The sequence below is a fragment of the Cololabis saira genome, chromosome 7, assembly GCF_033807715.1.
Source record: "Cololabis saira isolate AMF1-May2022 chromosome 7, fColSai1.1, whole genome shotgun sequence".
Taxonomy (NCBI): domain Eukaryota; kingdom Metazoa; phylum Chordata; class Actinopteri; order Beloniformes; family Belonidae; genus Cololabis; species Cololabis saira.
The window spans coordinates 24,963,612-24,975,122 of NC_084593.1; the positions used below are offsets into that span (position 1 = coordinate 24,963,612).

The 11,511-nt window shown below is 40.3% G+C and overlaps 1 protein-coding gene across 3 annotated transcripts; it reads left to right on the forward strand.

The window, feature by feature from the left end:
- Window positions 1–2,629: 2,629 nt before the first annotated feature.
- LOC133447566 (muscle M-line assembly protein unc-89-like) lies at window positions 2,630–9,681 on the forward strand. Of its 3 annotated transcripts, none has more exons than XM_061726272.1 (8): window positions 2,630–2,848; window positions 6,221–6,273; window positions 6,371–6,444; window positions 6,923–6,993; window positions 7,077–7,251; window positions 7,584–8,870; window positions 8,950–9,058; window positions 9,193–9,681. In XM_061726272.1, exons 1-7 carry the CDS (start codon window positions 2,741–2,743, stop codon window positions 9,021–9,023), a joined length of 1,842 nt encoding a protein of 613 aa, XP_061582256.1. In that variant the 5' UTR covers window positions 2,630–2,740; the 3' UTR covers window positions 9,024–9,058; window positions 9,193–9,681. The 3 variants fall into 3 exon arrangements, with proteins under 3 accessions (XP_061582256.1, XP_061582257.1, XP_061582258.1); XM_061726273.1 differs by having other exon boundaries at window positions 8,950–9,055; window positions 9,189–9,681; XM_061726274.1 differs by having other exon boundaries at window positions 6,923–6,987.
- The last annotated feature ends 1,830 nt before the right edge of the window (window positions 9,682–11,511 follow it).

Below are 11,511 nucleotides of genomic sequence, written 5' to 3' on the forward strand. Positions count from 1 at the left end.
AAGAGAAACAGGATTGAATGAGCCATCTATTGCATTTTTTTGTAGCAGTGTGTCTGTCAACGGCTGCCTGCATAGATGTGTCTACTGTACTGTTGTATCATGACATACAGCAATGCTGTTTAAATGCAGTTTGTCGTAGGAAGGATGAAAAAAAAAGAAGTACAAGTCAATGACTAAAGTAAATGCCAAGCAGCTAGATTTTCTTAGAGGCAGGGCCGCCGCAAGGGGTGTGCGAACCGTGCGACCGCACGGGGCCTCGCGCCCCAAGGGGCCTCGTGCTATGGGCCGTTTTTTTTTTTTTTTTTTTTTTTTTTTTTCAATTTTTTATTTTTTTTCCTTTTTTCCCTTATAAATATCAACAGTCACGTTCCATTACAGACCTAAATGTGTACTAGTCTGTGCATATCAATAAATATATGTGCAATGATGCGCGCGTCTGTTGTTCAATACAACAGACCAAGCGCAGACACAAGCTGCTCTGATCCAGACGGGTGGAGTTGGAACAAACTGTCACACAATGTCGAGAGAACGAGACAGATTCAGGAAATTTCCATCAGGGGATGAAAAAAGAAAAAAACTAAAGAAAATGGAAGAGTTTAATGCCTCTCTGAAAGGCTCGTTTGATAAATTTGTTATAAAAATCACCGATCCGACCGGGTCTTAAGCAGCCGTGGGGCCCCGCGTCGAGGCAAGTCAAATGATGATGAGGCAGGGGAAGGTATCCAGTATTTTGATAAATGGAGAGTTAAAATTGCGCATATAGACACCCGATCCGACCCGAAAAACCCAAAAATTTCGCTACGCTCACGCGTGAGGACCCCCCCCCCAGCCATTTCGCACAGGGCCTCGCAAATCTCCCAGGCGGCTCTGCTTAGAGGTGATGGGGATGGATTGGTAATGTTGTCTCCCTGGCTCTGGTTAGTCTGACTTACTTGTCTGCTTGTACATCTAAGGTTGGTTACTCACTAGCTGTCTTAAACATTGTCTCTTGGCATCATACCTCTCAGTTCTATGGAGTCCCTTTGGTGACATTTGAAAAAAATTAAATAATGCGTGGCCACGCATTAATAACTCGTGGCCACAAGATAATTAATGCGTGGCCACGAGATATTAACTTGTGGCCACGTATTATTTTATTTTTTTCAAATGTCACCAGAGGGGCTCCGTACAGTTCAAAGATGACATACTATGCCTTTTTATACAAATTTGTAAGATACAATTTCCAGGTACTTAGAGGTTAATTAAATATCCCTGGCATGCATCGTTTAAAAGACCACATAAATACTGTAGACATCACGCTTTTAAACCTTGTCTTAGCTCTGTGGTTTGCATCTTTTAAAATCTGTGTTATAAGTTTACTGTGCCCACTTCTGAAATCGATCAAATACAGAATTATGTAAAAGACGGCTGGAAATAGAGATGGGGAAGGTTATGCTTTACATTGGGTCTCTGATGTCACGGTATACTGTAGGCCTATAAAACCATGACAAGTGACAGCTTTTAGACTCAGGGAACGTAAAGGTGACTGATATGTCTGAGTTTTGGAGTTGGAAAATATTTCAGAAACTAAAATAATTAAAGCTGCAAGCAGCTATGAACGGTCGCTCGCACCCTTGTGCACGTTCAGGCGTGCTGCAGTGGAAGTGCTTGTATGACTTGCATGTAGATTCTTCAGGCCTGGACATTTAGTGGATGACACCACCCACGACTCTCTATATCAAACCATTCAAAAGTTATGGCAGAAAGTAGGAACGATCGTATATCGACCAATCAGATGAAAGGGCGGAGCTAATTTGCACCAATTATGTTCAAGGATTCAAAACCGAGTTCGATGACCACCCATGAGTCTTTATGTCAAACCATTCAAAAGTTATGGCAGAAACTATCAAATATGGACCAATCAGATGAAGGGGGGACGCGCTTTTTGGCGTCTAGCGTCGCCACGGTAATGCTTTTGACTGAGAAAAGTAATGCCCATCGTCGCAGGATCGAGACGCACATTTTGATGCATAACACACCTGGGTGCACGTTACGGTTCGGCCGCATTAACTGCCGAGGGAATGGCATAAATTGCGCCAACATTACACGATTAATTCAAAATGGTCGACTTCCTGTTCTGTTTCGGCCATGGCATCAAGAGACTTTTCTTTAAGTTGCGACATGATACATGTGTGTACCGATTTTCGTGCATGTACGTCAAACCGTATTGTGGGGCTTGAGGCACAAAGTTTTCTAGGGGGCGCTGTTGAACCATTAGGCTACGCCCATTAATGCAAACCATGAAATGTCAAATTTTTCGCAGGCCTGGCTTGCCTGCAAAATTTGGTGACTTTTGGGGCACGTTTAGGGGGGCAAAAAGGCCCTCATTTTGTTGGATTAAGGAGGAAAAAAAAAAAAAACGAGGAAAAAAAAAATCCTACAGATACAATAGGGCCTTCGCACTGTAAGTGCTCGGGCCCTAATTAAGCATAGAACTAGCATGTACCCTGTTAATGACAAAGAGGGGGGAAGTAACAGTTTATAAACCAATCCAGAACAGCAAACTACAGCGAATCACAAACTATTACAACCAGACTACGGTTCCCATGATGCATTGCGGCAGCCTCGAGAACTACATCCTGAGGTCAGAGTTTAATGTAGGAAGTTTCGTTTCTTTACAACCATGTGGACCACTTTGACATGAAAATAATACTCTTTAGTAGTTTTGTGTGTTTATTATTTATAAGCTGGAGTGGCGAGCATGTCTGTGAACGAGTCAGTGCACGAGTTGAACCAGCTGATCTTCCGACATTTGAAAGAAAATGGTCTTCATTCAGCTGCAGAGGAGATACAGAGGCACAGCCCACAGGTCAGCTCTGTGCACACACACACACACACACACACACACACACACTGATTTCACTAACTAAGACTGCAGGTTTGTGCCTTTGCAAATGTTGCAGTTTGCCACAGTGTTGCAACTTCATCCGGTGTTGTAACACTGTTGTCACATCTGATTTTAGGACAGCCACTAAACAAGTTTTTACTGTGTGTGTATGTGTTTGGGAAGACCCTGATGCTCCTGTATATCTGATCTGGTTTTGCATCAAATGCTCAACTTTTAAATAAATATTAATAATAATAAAAATAAATATTTTAAAGTTTTCAACTGAACAAAGCATGTTCAGTTGCCACTGAAGGCTAAGATGAAATACAACTAAACTGTGTTAAAAGCAGAAGTAAACTCCTGCACCCAAAACCTGGTAGGCTTAAGTAAATGCATGAACCGGATCATAAAAAGAACATTTGTCAGGTTTTCTTGTCATGTGTTTCGTATCTCTGGATTGTTATAATGGCTTTAAATAATATGTATGTTGCTTTTGACTGCTCTTGTTACTTCTTCATTGAAATCATCTACAATATTCAAACCATTGATCTGGTGTAGTATCTATCAACCCTCTTCATGTTGCAAAACCCATCAGGGCAGTAACAGGATCACAGGATCTCAATGGGGCATGTTGTTCTGATACTGATATATTGAGGTTGGAGGTCGGGTCAAAACGCTGGTCTGTAGCAGTGATTTACTCATCACAATAGATATCAACACAGTGACATCCACAACGACCCCAGGATGCAAGGTTTCTTAGCAACCATGCTCTGCAATGAAATGATCCGTGTTGTCTCTGTCACCTGTCAGAGGTTTTAATGTCAATATGTCTGTTTTTGATGAGTTGAAGAACAAAATCCCTGTTTTTAAGCTTTGTGGCAAGGGATTTTCTTTATCTTTGGCTCAGGCGTCATCTCGGGATATCTAAGGTTATCTTGGATTATTGTTATCGGAAGAGCACCATTAAGTTCATCACATGCATTCAAGTTCTAGATCACCAACTCGGCAGATGGACAGTTTTCACTGAACAGGGTTAAATGTCATGTTTGGAAAACAATGTAAAAAATTTAGTTAGAGACAAATGTAGTGGATTTTTTAATATTTTTTTGGAGAGGAAAGCTGCTCGAAGTGGAACAAACCATGTGAAGGAATGAAAGTTTACATTTTTCCTTTTGAATAATGCTTTAGTAAATTTCTCTTCAAAAGATCCAGTTCATCAAAGAAAAGGTGACCTCAAGTCACTTCACACAGATTTCTTAGTAATTAGTTATATTCCTCCTCAGTATAAATGCTTCATCCTCATGATTTGGTTCATCTGCCTTGTTTCTTATATTTTGTTTTAAAGCTGTCTGCTTCATCTATTATTACTGTCAGCATGACTTCTCCATGTCTCGGTCAAGTGTTTTGTTTGTTCCCAAGTATAATAGGTATTTTTTCCTATATGGAAGAATCATGATTACATATAGACTTTGAGGTTAGAAACTGTCCATATTTCAGGAAGCTAATCTAATCTAAACATATTTTTTCTGGTTTTATCATTTCTGTTGACGGTGACTGCGGGTGATAAACATCCATGCAGCAAATCACCAAAACCTTTGTTATAAAATGTAGCGTTCCAGAGATAGACTCACAGCTGTGTGTAGCTGAACCAGAAATAAGAAATCCTTTAATAGTCCCCCCAGAGGGGAAATTTCCAGGTTACAGCAGCAAAGGGGATAGTGCAAAACAAGAGGCATCAATATCACACAATATCACACAACAATAATAATAATAATAAACACTATAACACTATAAACAGTATATACAATAATAATAAGAATAAGAATAAGAAGGAGAATAAAAATAGTAATAAATAAAAAAATTCTAGTATACAAAAAGAAAAACAGATGGATATTTACAGATGTTATTTATGCCCGTTGCAGAATGGTTTTTATTGTCAGGATTGTTTGTATTGTTTGTGGTCTACTGTGAGCAGTGCTGGTTGTGTAGTCTCACAGCTGCAGGGAGGAAGGACCGTCTGTAGCGTTCCTTCACACACCTAGGGTGAAGGAGCCTGTCGCTGAAGGAGCTCTCCAGCACTCTGAAGGTCCTTCATGGGGTGGGAGTCCTTCTCCATCATGGATGACAGCTTAGCCATCATCCTCCTCTCTCCCACCACCTGTACTGTGTCCAGAGAGCAGCCCACGACAGAGCCGGCCCTTTTGATTGTTTTGTCCAGCCTCCTTCTGTCTGCAGCTGTGATGTTGCTGCCCCAGCAGACCACTCCGTAAAAAATGGCTGATGCCACCACAGTGTTGTAAAATGTTTTCAGGAGCTTCTCCTGCACACCAAAGGCCCTCAGTCTCCTGAGCAGATAGAGTCTGCTCTGGCCTTTTCTGTGGAGTGCAGAGGAATTAGTAGTCCAGTCCAGTTTATTGTTGAGGTGAACACCCAGGTACTTATAAGATGTCACCATCTCAATGTCCTTTCCCTGGATGTTCACCGGTGTCGAGGGGGATTTATTACACCTGCGGAAATCCACCACCAGTTCTTTGGTTTTCCCCGCGTTGATCTGGAGGTGGTTCTGCAGGCACCAGTCCACAAAGTCCTGGGACAGTTCTCTGTACTCGCTATCGTCTTCATCAGTGGTGAGGCCGACGATAGCAGAGTCGTCAGAGAACTTTTGGAGGTGACAGGTTGGGGAGTTGTAGGAGAAGTCAGCAGTGTAGAGGGTGAAGAGGAACGGCGCCAGGACCGTTCCCTGCGGGGCCCCCACACTGCAGACGACCATGTCCGATGTGTGGTCCCGTGTCCTCACATACTGTGGCCGGTTGGTGAGGTAGTCCACTGGTAGTCCACTTTCAGTGGTAATACCACTGAAACCTACAAAGGTGTCCATACCGACCTGTGGACTGCCTTCTTTCTGAAACTTTAAGAGGTAAAACAGTTGCTGTTGACAATGAAAACCCATGCAAGTGTACTTGTTTCCTCATTGAAATGGAATTGATAAGGTACTCAATAAAGATTGATGAGCAAAATCAATAATGGAATTGGTATCGATAAAATCTCATCATTTAACATCCCTAATACGACACAACTCAAACCAAAACTGAGGAACCATCAGGAGGTTCACAAAATCTTCTACAGCTCCACTTCACTTCAAATTAAAAATAGTTTATTAATCGCTGAAAGGGAAAGTAATTAAACTGTAGATACCGAATGTGGTAAAATTATACTGATTTCAGCTTTGCTGGATCTGCAACAACAGGTGAAAGTGTTTTTGTTATGAGCAACAATCTCTGAAACTGACATCAAGATTAAAATGTCATTGCATTTTTGCTCTCTTGTTCTTAACAAACTTGTCTTTTTCTTCAGGAGGAGACAAACACAGCAGTGTCTCTATTTGACATCTACAAATCATGGTTGAAGTGAGTGCAAAACCTCAAACATTTTTACTAATTATTAAACACATTTATTGGCTGTTTTATTTGCTGATGTCACAATGTTTGTTTTTATCTCTGTTAGAAATTCCAAAAAGACAGGGAAGACTAAATCAGCCAAACGCTCCAAATCCAAACAAGGAGGGACTCCAAATAAAGGTACAGTTCCTGCACACAAGACATCTGCACCACATCTGCATAACAGACAAAAGTGATTTTTACAAATTAATACTGCAAATCTGAACCTTTTGTGTGGTTACAACTGAGGCTTAACAACCATCCTGCTTCTAATTGACAGTTTGCCTTCAGAGTTTATCAAACTAAGTCAGTTTCTGTCTGATGCATTGTAGATAGATATGTGTATATGCATGCAGCATTCCTGAAAGTGGCTTTAAACCACTCCGGAAATGTATCCGCACTTTTATTTGTCTACTTTGATCTTGCATCTCACTAAATGGTGCATCAGCCGCTATAAACTAAACTCATACTTAAGTCTGACTAAAAAGAGTCAGATATTGCAGAAGGAAGGAGTTTTTTTGGTCATAGTCGATGTCCAGAGTGAAATCTGAATGTACCAAAAAGAATGTTGACATTTTTAAATGCTGTATAACACATAATGTCTGCTTGTCATAACTAGTCAAACCAAGCACACCGAAAAGGAAGACAAAGACACCTGCAAAAAAGACAACATCGACAAAAAAGGTACTAGTAAGTGCTTTTATTTTTTTTTTTTACTTCTCATGTTAAAACTATTTAACATCACCCAGTGTTCCTTTTCTTTCTTTGTTTAGCCTGCTCAGGGGAGAAGGAAAAAAGTTGAAGAAAAATCAGCAAAAAGTGATGCCAAGGCCAAGAAATTAAAGGCAAAGCCAACAGACAAGGTGGTGGCAGCTGTTGCTGAGGACTCCGACTCTGACAGCAGTCTGGATGTGGACAAGTGGAAGAAACTGCTCCTGCAGATGACAGGTATGAATGCGTACTTAAAAAAACTCAAATAAATGAAGTCACTGAGTCCAGCAAGCCTGAGCAGTGTGGGGAGAAGCGCCAGAGTGGTTTGCATCAGTTCACGCTGTTACCAAGGGATTTTCCCCGAAGTTTGAGTACCCAAGAAAGTGGCTGATGTAGAAAGAAGGAAATGATGGAAGACGATACGACAGGAGGGAAAGAAGGCACCCAGACAGGAGAGCATGAACAGCCAAGAGTGATTTCATCCAAGCAGGGTCGTTTTCTTGCCATACCTGTCCTCTTTGAAGCATTTGTGCCACCGACACAAGTTTCTCTGTGCTCTGTCTCCACAGACGCTGACATTGCCAAGATGGAAACTATCAACGCTCTGGACCCTTGCACACCACAGCCCAAGAGAACGAGAGTCAGAAAGCCCCGTGCGAAACCCGCTGCAAAAACGAGCACTGCTGCTCTGCAGAAAGCTGCCACGCTTGAAAAGAATGAAAACGAGGAGGAGAAATCTGCAAAGCAGACGCCGGCGAGGAAGAAGAGCTCAAAAGGAAAGACCACACCTGTGTCGTCATCTGACATCCCAGGCCCAAAGCAGAGCCTCGACAACGAGGACGGCAAACCTGCAACGTCCACACTCACACCTTCAAAACAGACGCCACGAAAAGAAGCGTCTGACTCTGTGATTCACGGGGAAGAAAAAGCAGATGAGACGGTGCCTGAGCCCAAGAAAAAGAAGAAAAGGAAGAAAGAAAAGGAGGCAGGTGAGGACAAGCTGGACGTGAATGGAAATGAAGTGGGAGAAGATGGAATTGAAAAAGAGAGTAAGGGGAAGAAGAGCAATGACGTCACAGGACCAGATACACCTGTGGAGCAGAAGAATAAGACAAAGGAAGCAAAAGGAGAGACTGAAGAACGCGTGGAAAATCTTGAAATTATTCAGGAGAATGTTACAGAGGCTGTTTCTTTTCTTGTACAAGGAAAGAAAACCAAGAAGAGGAAAAGGGAGAAAGGAGATGATGAGGACAATTCAGCTCACACAGATGAAGAAAAGAAGGTGAAGAAGAGGAAAAGGAGGCTTGAACGTGAGGAGAATTCAGAACAGGTTCCTGATGAAAAAAGTGAATTTACAGATGAGAATGTACCTGCAGTTAGCAGTGAGGACAAACCAGAGACAAATGCTGAAGAAAAGAAAGGGAAAAAGGAGAAAATGAAACAAATAATTGAAAATAATTTAGAGCAGGTACATGAGGAAGGAAAAGATATTATAGAGAAAAGTGCAGAGGAAAATCTAGAAAATTTAGAGCAAATCACTAAAAAAAAGAAGTCAAAGAAGAAGAAAAAGGAGATCGCTGACACTGAGGAGACTCCAGAGTCCCGAAAAGAAGAGAATCCTGGTGAAGAAAACTCAGAAGTGACGGTTAAAGAAAAGAAAAGAAAAGCAAAGGAGGACAAAGCTGTTCATGATGAGGAAATGTCAGAGCAGACAGACAGAAATCAACCAATACAAATATCAGAGGCCAGTAATGATGAGACAAGGTGGAAAAAAAAGAAAAAGAAGTCCACCGACGAAGAATTAGTTCCTCCACCAAACCTGGAGACAGAAAGTCCTCCAAAGAAGAAGAAGAAAAGTGAGTAAATTACTCATCCTAATCATGGTAATATATCACTCGGATGTTTTTATAATTCTTTTTGTTTCCATTCTGGCAGAGAAAAGCAAATTACGATCAGTTGAAGATCCAGAAAGCCCTGCAGTTTCAGTCCAGGACGCCACGGCAACTTGAACCATCCAGAGCAGATCAGGAGACGCCATCTGAAGGTATAATCTCAGCAGCTCACTGCTTCATAGAGCCGTGGGATAAATTGTCAAGACTGATGCATTTCATCACCGGAGATCATAAATCTAATTTGTCTTGTTGTTTTGTTGTTGTTTTTTCTCTCATCCACCAAAAGCAAAGTCTTACGAGAATACGCAACTCTTCCTTCCTGCTAAACCTGAGGATGAAGCCACATATCTTCTGTCCTTTTTTTTTAATCAAATCAAACCATGAAACTGTTAATAGAAACAGACATTTTTATGTTGGAACAGTTTTTATTTTTTTCTTGTACGTGCTGTGTCACAGCTCCCACTTTTTGTAAACAGATATTTTAGAGTAAGAACAGGTTTAATGGCATGAAAGGCCAACCAATGATGAACTGTCTTGTTTCCTTTGTCAGCAAATACACAGAGTCTCAGGAGTTTGTGTTGTGAAACTCCAAATAAGTGCAGCTCTGTGACTGCAGATCTAGGGTTTTTATGGTGATTTGAGGACTCTTAACCTTTGTTCCCACTGAGCTGTTTGTTGACTGTCCTGAGTGTCTTTTATGTGGCACAAAAAATGATAATGTAAAATGTTTTTAAACTTTCATTTGTACATTGTACAGTCTGCTTTTAATACAAATTAAACACATTAGTTTTTCAAAAGAATGAGTTCTTCTGAGTCTTCACTCAACATTTACAGTTTATATGTATTGTAAATGAATATCCACAATTCTTTATTTGGATTTTACATTTTTAAAATGAAAAAACATAATGAGATGAACTTTATTTTAAAGGGTTGGGTTTTTTTAATTATTACTTTAGCTCGTAATTATTGATTCTGTAAAAAACATAACATACATTGCAGCGCATGTCAATCATTGTTGATGCATATTTATATATTTATGAAACTGATAATGTTCTAGTGCTTATATTCCATTATCCATCCTGTTACTGAATGGTGTGGAGGTGTAAATTTGTGCTGTTTAAATAGTCTATTAGATTTTTTTAGACATCCCAATACAGCACCCCACCTGAAATCTCTGATTCTGAATATCACAAGTGCAACTGTGAATTTTTACGACTGCGTTTGTCAGTTGCAATTTTCATGTTGAGTTGTGTGAATTGACTTACGGATGTTCTGTACTTACTCTCTCTAGTAGATGATGTCAAAGAAATTTGAAAATACATAATTAGAAAGTACAGCCCCATTTTTTTCAGATCCAACTCAGCCCACAAACGTGCATAAAATTATTGTTTTTTTGTTGTCCTTTTTAGTTTTTTTGTTTGTTGTTTTTCTGTTTTTAAATGAGATAATATAATTCAATGTTTGTAAAGGTATATTTAGGTAATGTGGTATTCAAAAAAGAAAATGCATCTTGCAGTGGGGTGTTTACGCCGGGGGTGCTACAGGGACAGACTAGCGCGCAGCAGCAGAGTTTTAACATCTAAGATTTGCTGCCATGACTATCGGTGTTGCGGGTTAGAATCTAATACATCCATGGTTAGAATGAATGAAGTAGGAGTCAAAGCGAAAATATACACAGATGGGTCAAAAAATCTAAAGGATTATGTGGGAATAGGTGTGTATGTCCCTGAGTTCGATGTTAATCTCCAAAAGAGTAATCAACTATCAGTATATACAGCAGAAATAGTGGCAGTCTTTATTGGGTTACAGTGGGTGGAAGAGGTCAAACCTGATAAGGTGGTGGTATGCACAGATTCAATAGCTGTATTGGAAAGTATACAATCAGCAACAACTTGCAGAGAAAACTTACTCATAGATATTTATCATAGTTTATTAAGATTACACAGATGTGGCAAAGATGTACAGTTCTGTTGGGTACCAGCACATGATGGAGTAACAGGGAATGAGGGTGCTGATAAATTAGCAAAACTGGCATTGCAGAAGGAAATAACAATACCAGTTCCACTAGGAAAAGGAGAAGGTAAAGCAGTAATAAAGAAGAAAGGAATGGAAATATGGCAGAAAAGGTGGGAGGAAGATCAGAAAGGACAGGGATATCACAAAATACAAAAGTCTATAATAAAGAATTATACTGAAAGGAACATACGGGAGGAAATAGTCATAACAAGACTCAGACTGGACCACACAGGATTAAATGGCACTTTGTATGTTATGGGAAAAAGGGACAGTGATAAGTGTGAGAATTGTGGAGTAAAAGAAAACAGTGAACATATTCTAATCTATTGCAACAGATATGAAATAGAAAGAGAATGGCTACAGGAAAAAGTCAGTGTGAGTGGAATTTGAGGGGATCCTGGGAACAGAAGGAGAGGGGGTTGAAATCACCAGAAAGGCACTCATTCATCATTTCTTAAAAGACACTAGGCTGATAAATAGAATAAAAAAAAACAGGCTAAATGAAACGATGTTACACACTCTTGTCCAGTAGGTGGCGGTATGCACCTTAAAGTTGTTTGCGATCCGTCAATAAAACAGAAGAAGAAGA

What these genes read in the sequence shown, in the direction of transcription:
- LOC133447566 (XM_061726272.1), top strand. Translation starts at nt 2,741, where the DNA reads ATGTCTGTGAACGAGTCAGTGCACGAGTTGAACCAGCTGATCTTCCGA. An exon ending in ACTGCTCCTGCAGATGACAG is followed by an intron (nt 7,252 to 7,583) that starts GTATGAATGCGT and finishes CTGTCTCCACAG; the next exon opens with ACGCTGACATTGCCAAGATG. An exon ending in TCCAAAGAAGAAGAAGAAAA is followed by an intron (nt 8,871 to 8,949) that starts GTGAGTAAATTA and finishes CCATTCTGGCAG; the next exon opens with AGAAAAGCAAATTACGATCA.